The sequence below is a fragment of the Diabrotica virgifera genome, chromosome 1, assembly GCF_917563875.1.
Source record: "Diabrotica virgifera virgifera chromosome 1, PGI_DIABVI_V3a".
NCBI lineage: Eukaryota > Metazoa > Arthropoda > Insecta > Coleoptera > Chrysomelidae > Diabrotica > Diabrotica virgifera.
Genome location: NC_065443.1, coordinates 111,551,451 through 111,567,921, shown reverse-complemented (window position 1 = coordinate 111,567,921; position 16,471 = coordinate 111,551,451). Strand labels below are relative to the sequence as shown.

At 34.4% G+C, this 16,471-nt stretch overlaps 1 protein-coding gene across 2 annotated transcripts in view; it reads right to left on the bottom strand.

Annotated features, from left to right (window-relative positions):
- The window catches only part of LOC114324271 (filamin-A), a 219,180-nt gene that overhangs the window by 177,843 nt on the left and 24,866 nt on the right, over nt 1–16,471 (bottom strand). For both annotated transcript variants that reach the window (XM_050658770.1, XM_050658790.1), the window contains exons 4-5: nt 7,152–7,394; nt 2,514–2,737 (exon numbers count right to left, since the gene is read on the bottom strand). In XM_050658770.1, the coding sequence (XP_050514727.1) occupies nt 2,514–2,737; nt 7,152–7,394 (467 nt within the window). The remainder of the gene's footprint in view (nt 1–2,513; nt 2,738–7,151; nt 7,395–16,471) is intronic.

Here is a 16,471-nt window from a genome sequence, read left to right as displayed (position 1 = left end):
TATTCTATTCATTACATCTTCGGAATAGAGATTAAACAGGGTTGGTGACAGTATACACCCTTGTCTCACACCTCGCTTTATTTAAATTTCTTCAGTAGTATTATTCTCTACTCTCACTACTGCTTTCTGATTGTAGTACATATTTGCTATTAGTCGGATGTCTCGTTTATCTAAATTCTTTTCTGCCAGGAGTCTGATTAGATGATCATACCGCACTTTATCAAAGGCCTTGTTATAATCTATGAAACACATGAATACATCTTGATTTATGTCAAGACATCTTTGAGACATAACGTTCAGTGCAAACAACGCCTCTCTTGTTCCGAGTCCATTTCGGAATCCAAACTGGGTATCATTGATGTCCATTTCCAGTTTTCTGTGTACTCTAGTGGTCTAGTGTGTATAATTTTCAGGAATATTTTCAGTACATGGCTCATCAAACTGATTGTACGGTAATCACTACCTTGTTTGGCATTCATCTTTTTTGGTATAATAACAAAGGTGGCTAAAAGCCATTCTTGTGGTATTTTTCCTGATGTATAAATGCTATTGAAAAGTTCAACTAAAATGTGGATCGAGTCTTCTTCTATCAGTTTAAGGATTTCCGTTGGTATTTCATCTGGACCTGGGGCTTTAACGTTTTTCATTCTTTTTAGTGCGTAGAACATTACTTCTACATTACTTCCTCTTCCATTATTTCTGGACCTTCGTCTCCTTGTATGTTGCTTAGTTCAGATTGTTGTCTTTTTGATTTCTTTCTGTATTTGTTTATACCTTTGTTCGTTTTTTCCTTTCATTATTCTTCGATTGTCTATGAGAAGAAGGATTTTATCAGTCATATATCTTTGCTTTATTTTTGGTTTTTCTTTAGTCAGAATTTTCTTCGCAGGACTTGTTATCTCCATTTTTACGTTTTGCCACTTTTTATCTATGTTGTTCGTTGGCTGAGATGTTTCTTTTTCATGAAGTATTTTCAATTTATCATTAATACATCTTTGCAGTTCCTCCTTTACCTCCAGGTTACATAAATGACTGACGTCTATCTGGTTTGCTCTTCTTTTCTGCTCCAATCTTTTTAGTTTAATACTCATTTGCGCTATTAGAGGGTTATGGTCTGAATCATGGACGTATAAATAAAGACGTCCATGGTCTGAATAGACATCTTCACCTGGGTAAGCCTTAACGGATTTTAAGGAGTTTCTGTATCGTTCGTTTATCAGTAAAAAATCAATCTGGTTTCGAATTATTCTTTGGCCATTGTCCCGGGGTGATTTCCACGTATAAAGGCTTCTCTTTGGTAAGTTGAAGAATGTATTAGATACAATCATGTTATTCTCCTGACAAAATTGAAGCAGTCTGTCACCTCGTTCAATTCTTTTACCGAGTCCGTATTCTCCTACATGTTAGCCACTTTTTCCTTTACCAATTTTTGAGTTAAAATCACCTAGAATTACGGTGATGTCTCGTGGTTTCGTCGATTTTAATACTTGATTGATTTCTTCGCAGAATTGTTCAATTTCGTCCTCGGATTTATCTGCAGTAGGTGTTTGTTTGTACTTGGAGAAATAAGAGCCGATCTGATACTGGAGTAAAATTAATGACCGACTTCGTCATAGACTTAGACACGAAAACTGCTACGCCGTGTCTGTGTTGAGTACTACTGTTTCCGGAGTAATATGCTATGCCATTTGTTGTCGAAAAACTGCCAGAATTTGGCCACCTTGCCTCACTAATGTCTAGAATGTCGACATTTAGCCTTTGCATTTCTTTATGCATTTTGCCTGAATCATACGTACTCCTAACATTCCATGTACCAATTTTTAATACTCTCTTGGGTGTTTTTCTATTTTCTTTAAGAGTGGTATTTATTACTTCACAGGGATTTTGCTGGTTGACGACCCGGGAGGCCCTGTGGTCTTCTTCTAATATACCTCCCTTGCCGGATCCTGGTCTCCGATTCCCATGATCAGTAGTTGAGTTGGCTTTTTGTTGTACAGTCATGGGTTATTTTTAATAAAATAATTTTCACCCCCGAGAAGGGGTGGCATCCACCCCCAGGGTAAAAGCGCAAGTTGGCACCATGTCACCTTTGTTTCTTGAGATATCTTCTAACCAATCAACAATTTTCATACAAATCGATGAAGGTTCAACGAAATCAGAGGTAATGGCTCAAATCCAACTTCAGTGGCTGCACTAGAATTAAAACATAAAATAAGGACTAATATCTAGATAGCAAGGGATTTCTAACGATACCTTATTTGATCCCCATTGCCAATAAAAAATACTGGGGTAATCTTTACTCTGGCTTAGGGTGAAAGTAAAATAATCGAAAATAACGGCAAAATATGCCCCCCTTTAATCAATCATTAATTAAACTGTCGCTGTATTTTTCAAAAATGTTCCTGATAATGCTTCTGTTTCATTTTTGTCCTGCAACCCTGTAGATATATACAAAAGACTAATTATTATTGTAGAAAATTTAGAATACAACTATTATGGAAATAAATACTTACTGTAAAATTATTAATAGATCTTTCTAGTCTGGAGTTGACCCACCTAAGCGTCGCATAAAATCCTGGTGATCCGGGTTTCATGAAGTACGAAAGGTATGTCATACCGGAAAGCTCATCCAGCCAGGGAGACGCTAAATATTCCGGTTCTAAGACTGCAGGAATTCCTAAATCTTTCTGCGCTATATTCATGGCACGGCGACAGTTTTCTATCTCGTTCGACCGATCTAAAATGTTAAAAATATTTGTAATATATGCCGTTGAGTTGCTTTAAAAGTAAAGGATAATATATGCGTTTATAAATAAAAACAGCAACATTTATAGCATAGAAATCAAATACATAAGATCTAATAACATAAGGGTAACAAACATATGGATCAGAAACATGGACACTGCCAAAAAGCGATGAAAAGCTACTGGCCACAATCGAACGAAAAATTTTAAGACAATCTATTCAAGGAAGTTCGATAAAACCATATGTATGGAGAAGAAGATACAACTTTGAATTTTACAATGCATATAAAGAGCCAGGTAAAATTGGAATACTTCGCTGGATAGGTTAGACCTTCTTGCATCCTACCGGATGCAAAAAGGTCTAACCCTCAAAAAAACGGAAGGAGGGCACCAACGGGAAAAGACTAAAAGGAAGGCCCAGGTTTAGATATACATATAAAACAATTAGAACAAGAAAAAACCTAACAAAAACTGAAAGATTCAAGTCCATAATAGATTGTAATGGAGAACGAACTTAGAATATAAACGCACAAAGGCTATTGTCGTGCTGGTGATGATGACGAAGATGGTGCAACAAATAACTCGATGGAAATAATAGTACAAAACACAGATTAAAGATAAAGATTAAATAATATGAAGTTTTTCTTAAATCATAAATAAAATTAGCTTATGTAGGTTTTATCAAAACTATAAAAACAAACACAAAGGCAGAACAATGAGGACAAAAAAACAGCATTAAGACAAATTAAGAATCTTTAATGCCTGGTTGCACCAACAAATCTTAGGCTTAAGACGTGCCTTAGGCCCATCTTGCGAAATATACGCGTTGCACTTGAGTCTCAGATCAATTTTCAGATTGCCACAATGAATTGCCACGTGGATTGTATCTTAAACTTATCAGTTTAGACGTGCTAAGATAGACGAGCCCTATCTATAAGCTGAGCTGGGCTAAGCTGGAGCTTAAGATTTGTTGGTGCAACCAGGCATAAGCCATATATAAGGACTATATTGGCATGTAATGCAAGAATTAGAAAAGTTAAAAATTAAAAGACTACTGAAAAGATTGCCCTAGCCAAAAAATAAGCCAAACATTAAGAAACATATTATCAAAGCTCGAAAATGTTAATAAATAGGCATCAAAAAGAAAAAACGAATGAAATTAACATACTAAGAGAATGGAAGGAGCATGAATGGTGAAATTCACTCAATATGAACCACCAGTAAAAGAGCAAAAAAAGTGAACACAAAGAGTAGAACAAAGAGCACAAACCTATTACATAAAATTGACTACTAAATAGAAGAAATATATGATGTTGAAAAATAAGATGTAGATTCTACCTAAGATTTACAATAGTAAAACGATTGACCCGATATGAGGAATACCAAAAAGTATCAATTGAAAAGATTGATAATCAAGTATATTCAATGGGAAATAAGCCACAATTTTATCTAAAAATGATTTTATTAACGTTTCGACGCCCAAGTCGGGTGTCGTTGTCAAAATACAAAATAATACTAAATAAACAAAAATGTTGTTGCTTAGTAAAAAATTCTTCTAATAATTTATTTAATCTGACTCATTTATATCGGCAATTCAGACACGTATTATACATTTTAAAGTAGACGACTTTAAAATGATATTGCCAATATTGATGAGTTGCGTTCCTAGGACGACTTTACTAAAAGATAGTTCATTCGATTACATGAAATCAATCCCAACTCAAGAATATCCGCCACAAAAAATCATAGCATGTGATCTGTCTTTAACAAGACAACCAAATGCAACTGTGGCACTGAAATTCTCGCGTTAGAGATTCCATAGTAAATCACGAGGGAAAACCAGCAAAAACCTCGTGATACTATCCCGACATCGTAAGTATTTGGGTTTACATTTAGTTTACTCTCAAAACTAATACCAAACTCTAACTTGATATTTTAAATTTTAAATAATACTAAAATACTAAATATGTACTAACTCGATATGTTACTGATTTACTAATTGTGGTATTTTCTTTCTATTGAATTCCTCTTTTAATATGGGTAACCACATCCTACTGCATTCTACCGAGGAATTTGCGACACAATTGGTTTCATTTAACATAATTAGAGCCGCTTCTTTGATTTTTCTCTTTTTACTATCTGCTTCTTTTAGGACTATACTTGAATCTCTCCACTGCACTCTATGTTCATTATCCCATGCGTGTTGACATATTTGAGATCTATCAAATTCTCTATTTTTTATATAAGATTGATGTTCATTTACTCTAACGTCTAATGGTCTTGACGTTTCACCTATATAAAATTGTTCGCATTCACAAGGTATTTTATAAATACAATTCTTTGTTCTTTCTTGTTCACTGTTAGGTTTAGTTTTAGATAGAATAGATCTCAATGTGTTTGTTGTTTTGAATGTTGTTGATATGTTGAATTTATTTCCTATTGTTTTAAGTTTCTCGGATAGTCCTTTTACATATGGTATTGATATTTTCCTCGTATTATTTCTTGTGAATGTTGTAGGATCCCGTTCTAAGTTGTTCTGTTCCATTCGATCCAATCTTGACAATTCCTTATTTATAAACGATATGGGATAATCATTTTTTAATAAAACAGATGTTAACAATTGTTTTTCTTCTAAAAATGAATTTTCGTTAGAACAACTAATTTTGGCTCTATCATATAAGGATTTAATGATTCCCTTTTTAACGTTGATGTTATGATTAAAGGGAATCATTAAATCCTTATATGATAGAGCCAAAATTAGTTGTTCTAACGAAAATTCATTTTTAGAAGAAAAACAATTGTTAACATCTGTTTTATTAAAAAATGATTATCCCATATCGTTTATAAATAAGGAATTGTCAAGATTGGATCGAATGGAACAGAACAACTTAGAACGGGATCCTACAACATTCACAAGAAATAATACGGGGAAAATATCAATACCATATGTAAAAGGACTATCCGAGAAACTTAAAACAATAGGAAATAAATTCAACATATCAACAACATTCAAAACAACAAACACATTGAGATCTATTCTATCTAAAACTAAACCTAACAGTGAACAAGAAAGAACAAAGAATTGTATTTATAAAATACCTTGTGAATGCGAACAATTTTATATAGGTGAAACGTCAAGACCATTAGACGTTAGAGTAAATGAACATCAATCTTATATAAAAAATCGAGAATTTGATAGATCTTAAATATGTCAACACGCATGGGATAATGGACATAGAGTTCAGTGGAGAGATTCAAGTATAGTCCTAAAAGAAGCAGATAGTAAAAAGAGAAAAATCAAAGAAGCGGCTCTAATTATGTTAAATGAAACCAATTGTGTCGCAAATTCCTCGGTAGAATGCAGTAGGATGTGGTTACCCATATTAAAGGAGGAAGTCAATAGAAAGAAAATACCACATTTAGTAAATCAGTAACATATCGAGTTAGTACATATTTAGTATTTTAGTATTATTTAAAATTTAAAATATCAAGTCAGAGTTTGGTATTAGTTTTGAGAGTAAACTAAATGTAAACCCAAATACTTACGATGTCGGGATAGTATCACGAGGTTTTTCCTGGTTTTCCCTCGTGATTTACTATGGAATCTCTAACGCGAGAATTTCAGTGCCACCGTTGCATTTGGTTCTTTTTAAAGACAGATCACATGCTATGATTTTTTGTGGCGGATATTCTTGAGTTGGGATTGATTTCATGTAATCGAATGAACTATCTTTTAGTAAAGTCGTCCCAGGAACGCAACTCATCAATATTGGCAATATCATTTTAAAGTCGTCTACTTTAAAATGTATAATACGTGTCTGAATTGCCAATATAAATGAGTCAGATTAAATAAATTATTAGAAGAATTTTTTACTAAGCAACAACATTTTTGTTTATTTAGTATTAGGTATTTTGTATTTTGACAACGACACCCGACTTGGGCGTCGAAACGTTAATAAAATGATTTTTAGATAAAATTGTGGCTTATTTCGCATTGAATATACTTGATTATAAAAATGCCACAAGAAAATAGCTTCAGAACAACATGAAAAGATTGAAGCATAAAATCCTGAGAAATATTTTAACAGAACAAAGGATAAGGAAGGTTAGATTCGACAAATCACATCAAGAAGTTTTCGAAGACTACAAAGAACCATGCATTACACATATTATTAAATCACCAAAAATAAATGTTTAGGGCACACCCAAGAATAGTAGGAGAGCGAATCGTCAAACAGATTTTACATAGACAGACCATTGGAAGAAAATGAGGAAGAAAGAATACAATGTGGGTAGAAATCGTGAAAAGCGATCTAATACAGATAGATACTGTCTATTGAAGAAGAATGTAACATTATAAAGCAATTTATTATTATTTTTGCTAATAGTTTTGTTTTATTTTCTTACCTAATTGTCTCCAGTGTGGGAAGAGACCAGGCCGACAGTAATCTACCAATGCAGACAGTAACACACCAGAATTCCAATCGGTAGTAAGGTTGGAAACTTTGCATTCTGGAAGAACTGCTTGTAGCCATGACAGCATGAGTTTCCGAGGAGGAAATTTGGATCGCCCGATCTGGTAGTGGACGATTAGCGACCATATTAAACCTAAGATTAGTTTTAAGTTGCCGTTAACTATATCCGTGTTACCTGAAAATCAAAATTATGTATTATCAAAATTCATATCGGAATTAAAAATCAAAATTAATATGAAAAATCAAAGTTACAACGAGAAAAATATGTTTATATTAATGAAGTATTGTTAAATAATAGGAAAATATTACGAATATGAAAATTCTTTTTCTAGTTCCTCAGTTTTCTTTTCAATGGTGGCTGTTTCTTACTCTTCTTCCCGGGAGTGTCCGGAAGGCACATCAAAACTCAGGCAAAAGTGAACGTAATAGTAACACAGAGACAAAATCAATAGATGATTTCATAGTAGAGGAAGAAGACCACCTAAGTCCAACAGAAGTGGCAAAAATAATAAGAAAATTAAAACGAAATGTAGCACCAGAAATAGAACACATCTAAAGTATTCATCATCATCATCACGTAGCGCTACAACCCTGGGTGTGTCCTGGCTGACTGTACAACTCTCCTCCAACCTGTTCGCTCTTCCATCAACCTAGGGTCAAATGGGATGTTTATTTTTCGGAGATCTGCTTGGATGTTATCTTTCCAAGCATGTTACATTTTAATTATATTCTCATAAATTTATAACACCACCCCTCTCCCCTATGTTAGCTATCTCATATAGTGGTCTGTTTTGTCGAACCCTTAGAGTTCCAGGCGATATGCAGGGATCTTGAGAAATGGTGGCATGTATCTTAGCTTGTATTATAGGTATATCCCTCCCAGATCAGAAAACAGTTCTACACCTTTGTCACCCACACAGTGATTTTTTATGGTACTTCCACATACTATAACAACTTCCAATTATTCTAATATAATTGATAACTTTAAATAAACACACAACTGCTTTTCTAAGCCCTAGATATCACATATAAAGGGTTTGATAATGTTTATTAAGTTTTCTGTATTATGTGTAATGTGGTTTGCCTACTTCCTCCATTACAATATTTTAACATTTACATCAAGTCTATTTCCAATTTTACAGACTATTTACCACGGTGGGAACGACTGTTTTTATTGTTATTAATTTAACAAATTTTACAATAAATACCACAAAACAACAGGGAAATTATAACTTCCTGTGGAACTGTCATTCCTGTCATGTCACCATTCAGAATTTCCGTTATCAAAATCACTTGCTTCCGTACAGCCATGATGTGAACTTGTCAGATAGAGCTCATTGGTACCTCGGGCGAAAAACATTGGATATTTTATTCATCCATGTTATAATTCACATCTTTTTCATATGTTCCGATGACGGATCAATTGTAAAGGGTTTTTACCCGGATATTTTTACTTTGGTGGTTAGCATGTAGATTCTAAGTGAGTATAACCTATAACTTTTTACAACCTTAGTCAACATTTTAAATACTTTGCATCATTTTATCTGGTTGTACACATTTTAGGATTGCACTGATGATGATGGTCAACCGATCGAAAACTAGTTCTAACTTTGATGTAGCCCTGTATAGGGATTTTAACAAATATACCTTTTATAAAGGATTTTATGTTTATGTTTCCAAGCATGTTACATCTAGAATATTGCACAAAAAGAACTACCGATGAAAATGATAGTGCGACTATTCTACATATACAAATTCTGCCTAGAATACGCATGTTTTCAGAACAACTGGAAATATGCAAAAAGTATATAAATATATATAGGTACTGAAATCACTTGGAAAATATTGGAAAGGATCGTCTACAAAAGACTCTAAACACAACAATTCAATATTCAATAGAATATATAGTATATTCGGTTACAATAGAACATTTCCCAGTTCACCATCTTAAATAACAGACCTCCCAAATAAGGGAAGAATTTCTTCCACAATTCAATCAGAAAAGGTCGTCAAGTATCTAGCATCTCGACAGAAGATTAAACTTCACAAAACATATTCAGCAAGTCAAGAAAAAGGCAACAGTGGCAAAGATATTTAATTAATCCTACAGATAATAGCCAGCAGTCCTCTATTGCAGGCTAAGAAGATTCAATTGTATATACCAGGCCTACGTTAGAGCGGTGACGTTATATGCAGCCCCAGTATTGAGATCAATAGCGGAGACCAACTGAAAGAAGCTTGTAAGAACAAAAACGGCATACTACATGTTAATGGATTGATCTTTATGGCAAGATCAGAGTTTCAAACGTAACTATTCCAGAATGCCTTCAGTATACACCACTGAGGGAGATGGTCCTAAATAGGACCAGAAAATTCTTCCACTAGACCACAAGAAGATTTCTTACGACCAGGGATATCCTCGCCAGAAACCGAGTATAGAGGATACATCGGGAAACCCATAAACTGATCAACTATCTAATCAGGGTCTAGCCAGGTGGTTGCCATAAACAGCCAAACAGGGAAGTAGGTACGGGGCCAAAAATAGTACCTACATAAACAGACGTCCAGGAGCGCAACAACATAGATAATTAATCAGTTACCCAAAGAGGATTCTTCTTCTTAAAGTCCCTTCACCTATCGGAGGTTGGATATCATAATGGCTATGGTCACTTTGTTGGCTGCTGCTCTAAACAGTTGTAATGAACTACAGTTAAGCCATTCTCTAAGGTTCCTCAGACAGGAGATGCGTCTTCTATGCAATCCTCTCCAAAGAGGATGCGGTCCGACAAAGCAAGTGGTGCAGAAAAAACTCATGGAAAGGTATGGTAGGGCAGCCCAAGCGGGGATTTTTGCAGTTACTCTAGCGCGTCAGATTATCAATATTTTTCAAAAATCTATCGAATGGTACTAAACATGACACACCACGGAGAGGGGTGGGGGGTAAATTTAAAATTTTAAATACAAACCCCGCGATATTTCGCAAAATGAACATCAGATCTAAAAACTGCAAAATACACTTTAGAAATGTTTTTGAAAAATATATCTAATGGTACTAAACACGACCCCCCACGGATGTAAAGTGGGGGGTTACTTTAAAATCTTAAATAGGACCCCCAAATTTTTATTGCAGATTTGGATTCTTTACGTAAAAATAAGCAATTTTTACTCGATACCTTTTTTGAATTATGGATAGATGGCGCTATAATCAGAAAAAACGATTGTTGGAAATGGAAAATTAAATTAAAAAATGGACACTCCCCACTAAAATGGAAAATTTTACTCAACTTTTTTTGGTTTTAGGACCTAATAATCACAACCCAATAGGTCTTCATAAATGGATAAAGGAAAGTCCCCACTAAAATGGAAAATTTTACTTAACTTTTTTTGGTTTTAGGACCTAATAATTACAACCCAATAGGTCCCCCAGTTGGACTATCTATGAGCCTTGCAGAGAAGAGACAACAGGAGAATGGAGTAGAAGACACAATGATGAACTCTAGACTCTAGACAATATATGGAGATGAAAACATAGTACGCTACATTAAAGCAAACAGAATACGATGGGCGGGTCACGTGCTAAGATCAAGTGACGAAAGACTTCTGAACGCCACATTCTGGGAAAGGCCCGATGGAAAAAGGTCAGTTGGTCGCCCAAGAAATAGATGGAAGGACTCAGTAGACAGTGATCTACGCAAAATGGGAGTACAGCAATGGGAAATAGCTGCTCAGGAACTACAACAATGGAGGGGGAGGGAAATAGTAAACGCGGCCAAGACTCACATATAGTTGTAGAGCCAAATGATGATGATGAATAGGTTCGAGTGACTGTAAATTTAGCATACTTTACTCCCCTACCAGTATTATTACGGAAATAAACGTTTTTATTTTCTTTATGTTTGTCTGTTGTGATTAACTTTCTTCCTCGTTCTTTTCAGTTTCTGCATAACACAATTCAGATCATTGCATAGCTACACTATACACAGCCCATGGTACCAGAACAAGAAGATTATTCTCCTCCCTAACTATTATTATATTTACTTTAAAAAAAATTCTCGTAAAGTACTTTTGACATATATGGAGATTCGCATGATACACAAACATTATCGTAACCACGTGCACTATTTTTAGCCGCTGATAGTGTGTGGGTTCCTAGGAATTTTATAAATTTCAATATTAGATAGGTACCCACGATCTTCGTGACGTAGGTATAGTTACATTTATTTTTCGTTGAATTATATTTATATGCTATATTTGTAAAGCGTAATTCGCAGAAAAAATTGCGAATCATTATAATTCTCGTAAAAAAATGTGCTGTGCTGTAAAAAAAGCTATAAAAATGTTTGTTAAAACCTTTTTTAAAACTTTGTGTAATGAATTTGTTAACAGATCATTCTGACCATTTTTAGGTAGCACAAACTAAAAGTGATATGTGCATTGATCATTTTTACAACAGAAAGTTGACATTTGCCGGTTAAGGAGCGTTTATAATACTTTTCCGTGTGAAAAAACTAATAATTATAGTATGATACAATTTATCCAAAAAAAGGCATAACCCAGACATCCAAAGTGAAAGTTTTCCTCCAACACCAAATTGTTCTATATGGTCCACACATTGTTCAGTAAAAAGTTACACCCTTTTAAGCGTAAGGTTTGGGGGAGGGAGGGGGAGAAATCGGTAAATTAGTAGTTTTTTACGTTTTTCATCAATATTTCCAAACGTAAACGGTTTGGCGTGAACAATATTCTATACAAAAATGTTCTACATTAAATTTGAAACGAAAAAGGTCCTATGCATAATTGTTCTAAAATCAATGATTCCGCAATTACGGAGGGTGTAAAGTGGAGGTTTTCCATATTTTTTACATTTTTTGGACAAATTATTACTGAGGAAACAATTTTTTTAACAGGATTGTATTTTCTAAATATAATTTGCTATTTTAATGGCCGATGGTATGTTACTGAGAAGCCCTTGAAGGAAAGTCAACCTCACCACCTTCAAGAAGCTTCTACAGGCCTAGATATAAATCTCTGGTACCAAGAAACCCACTCTGAACTTTCTATGGACAATGTCACATGAATATCTTTCCAACAGTAAAATTTTCGTTTCAAATTTAATGTAGAACATTTTTGTATAAAATATTGTTCACGCTAAACCGCGAAGGTTTAGAAATATTGACGAAAAACGTAAAAAACTACTAATTTACCGAATTCTCCCCTCCCTTTCCCCCCAAACCTGACGCTCAAAATGGTGTATCTTTTTACTAAACAATATGCGGACCATATGGAACAATTTGGTGTTGGAAAAAAACTTTTATTTTGGGATTAGGCCTATTTTTGGACCAATTATACTATACTACCTCCGTAACTTTGGAACCGTTAGTTTTAGGAGTATTATGAATTGGACTTTTTGTGTTTAGAATTTAATGTAGAACATTTTTGTATAGAACATTGTTCACGCTAAACCGCATAGTTTTAGAAATATTGAAGGAAAACGTAGAAAACTACTTAATTTGCCGAATTTTTCCCCACCTCCCCCCCAAACCTGACGCTCAAAATGGTGTAACTTTTGACAGACCAATATTTGGACCATAAACAATTTGGTATTGAAGGATACCTTTCACTTTGGATGTCTGGGTTTGGGTCTAGTTATACCATACTATTACCGCTATTACTCGAGACACAAAAGAATGATAAATACAGTAATTATTTTAAAATACACAGCAATTATCTAATTTACGAATGAATTTTGGTAATTATCAGTACTAATTACACGAGAGCTCTAAAATTATCGATTTGTATCCCGAGTGACGCTTTGACAGTTTTAATTTCACGACCCGAAGGGGAGCGAAATTATGTCAAAGTGGCAATTGCCGTCAAATTATGTTGAGTGACAATTTGACAGTGTAATTTCAGGACCCAAAGGGGAGTGAAATTATGTCAAAGTGGTACGAGGGAAACAATTCGATAATAATTTTAGAGATCGAGTGCAATTTGCTGTGATTATTTCATGAATAAAACTGTTCAAAACCAAAATTTTGTTTTTAATTAACGCAGACATGATTATAAAACTAGTCGCACATATAAATTCTCTTCTCGCAGCCGTTTTGTACAAACAAGACGAAATGGTGGTAAATGTTTGCAAACTATTCAAATTCGCGAATTCCTGTTTTGGCCAAACTGTGACAAACATGTGTTGGTAAACGTTAGCAAATGATTTTTAATATTTGTGTGTAAATGGTTGTAAATGTTTTTTGGTGAAAACGCACCTTTATCATCCTTTATTACTATAACGGGCTTTTAGCACGCGCACGTGTGTATAATTAACTCATTATTTCTACCTATTTTTTTTATAATTGAGGGGTGACTCGAACGTTTCTTGAAAATGATAGTTGATGACACTAGACTTGACATCAAATATCAATAAAACTGACGCCACGACTATTAATAGTATCGGTTCAAACAGTAATTGAATCTTAAATCAGTAGTTATTTACTTAATTAGACATAAAAATTGAATGTTTAGTAGTGTGTAATGACGAGGTTTTGCTTTGAACTACGTTCATTAGCCACAGATCATATTAATCACATAGGTAAATATTACTGAAAACATTACCAAAACAGTACAAATTACGGCATATGCAGGCGATGGAAGTGTTCAAGGAAATTGACCCTGAAGAACGAACAGGAGGGCTTAAAATAAGCGATACAAATACGAAGTACATGATCGTCAAAATATCACAATAGACAACTATACCGTCGAATGTATGGACGCCTTCCGTTATCTGGGCACAGAAATCCATCAGAAGAATTCAGTAAATAGATACCTATTGAAATTAATACATCTATTTCCAGTGGGAATCGTACATACTATGATAATGAAAGATTTATGACATCGAAATTATTAGACAAAAGAACCAAAAAGATTATCTACAGAACATTAATTAGACCCGTAGATAGAGTTGCACAAGTTTGACTTGAATGTTTGAACTTGACTTGAGTTTGACTTAATTTCAAGTCAAACTCAAGTCAATCCCTATAACAAATAATTCAAGTTAATTCAAACTGGTCAATCGTACAGGTTTGAAAATTCAAACTGTTTGTCAAACTAGTTTGAAAGAGTTTGTAAAATAATTTATTTCGTAGATATACTTTTTTGTTTCTCTCGGAATAATTAAAACGATCGAAAACATCTACCAGAACAACACAATAAAAGTAAAAGTGGACGATGAATTAACTGACCCAATTGAAGCCGGCAATGACATAAGACAGGGGGATTCCTTGAGTCCTTTATTGTTCAACCTGGTCATGGGCGAAATAATAAAAAAAAAGTAAGAACTAAAAAAAGGTACCAAATGGGAGAAAAACAACTTAAAATAGCTGCTATGCGAACGATACAATACTAATCTCTCAAAGTGAAGATGATTTACAACGTATGCTGCACCAGTTCAACATAATCCAATGTTATAACAGCAGATCCAATAAGATGTAAATTGGAGCTGGAAGGTCAGATAATAGAAAGAGTGATGGAGTTTAGATACCTAGGCATCACACTATCTAGCTACGGAAGGCTCGAAACAGAATTGGAAGATCAAGTGAATAGGCCCGACACGGAGAGGACAAAAAGATTGCTCGAAAAGGCGGAGATGAAAACCCTTCGACAAAGCTAGAAGTAGGGGAGACCGGGGCTAGTTGTCAGAGGGGTAAGTTGTCACAATGCCGATTTCTACCTTATTTGTGAAGTTAACACGCTGTACCATCTACATGCGAAAGGTATTATTCATCACCAATTACACACAAAATATTACAGATATCGACCAGTAATTATTTCTTTTATTTGTATAAATGTGTTTTGAGGCTTCTCATGTAAAATTTTTAATCTTAAAACATCTCGTGCTGTGACTGAATTTGTGAAACCAAGGTAATAAAAATATATTTTAAAGGGTACTGTCAATCTTATAGATTACATAAGTAGGCATATTTTGATATATTTATTTATTGGAATAGTTTTGATTTGACATTCAGTTACGGAAGGTTATGTGGGGCTACTAGTTATCACAAATTACACGGGGCAAGGGGCAAGATGTCACTGTGACAACTTGCCCCGCAGCATTTAAATCTGTTGAAATGATTTTAGACCAAATTGCTAAAGAATACAGGGTAAATCATTTATGAATTTGTCAAAGGTAAACTTTTTGTGAAAAAGTGATTTAATATCTACAGGATTAAAATTTAATTTCTAACATAAATGCTGTTATTCTGCTTGCATAGCATGGATGAAGTCAAACCCCTGGAAAAGCTATTACTACCTTATGATATACCTGTATTATGGCAACATCTCGGCCTACGATACTTCAAACAATATAATGTCGGGATTTAGGTTCACTGGTATTTATCCCTTTAACAGGGATATATTCTCAGAATAAGACTTCCTCCCTAATTACGTTACCGATCGAAAGAACCCAAATGAAACGGAGGTGGGCACACCTGACACCCTAGGAGGGAAAAATGAACTAATATGTACAGGACACGAAGATCGTAGGTTAGATAATTTAGTAAACCTACAGACAAGCGGTGAGAACATTCAAAAGACACCAAATAATCAATTTGTCAACATCCAAGAAAATTAAGATTCGAATGAAAACCTTGCAGCTAAGAATCCTTTAAGAGCCTTTCAAACTAATAATTTCCTTTTCCTAAAACAGGTAGGGATATCCTCCCTGTTTTGAACTTGAACAAATCAACAATTGAAGAATTTTACAAGTTTCAATTTTTAGGTCCCTCGGATTTACTATAGGTAAAAAAATGAGAGTCGGAAATGACACCACCCGGAGGATTTAAAGCAGTCTGTAGAAACGGTTCGTCCTTTCCCAAAGGCTGCGAAGAGGACCAACCGCGTTTAACGTAAAAAAACGCAAATCATCAATACTAACAGATACTGCAGTCAAGGATGAAATTGTGCAGGACGAAAAGTCTAGACAGAACAAAAAAAATATACAAAAAAAGAAAAGCGTTAAAATGAATCTGCCTTCTACCAAAAAAAAGTAGGACCAAAAGAAAAGAAAGCATTTCATCGAACAAATAAGATTTATATGGACCAACGAACAGCATGCAAACAATGCACACATACAGGCTGCGCACCAATGAAAATCAATTTTATCTGTGCCACAATTGTGACTCAGAGGACGATATGTAGTTATTTCTAAGTTTACAAGTTCTTCTTTGAATAACAACGTTTTATTTCACATTTACTATA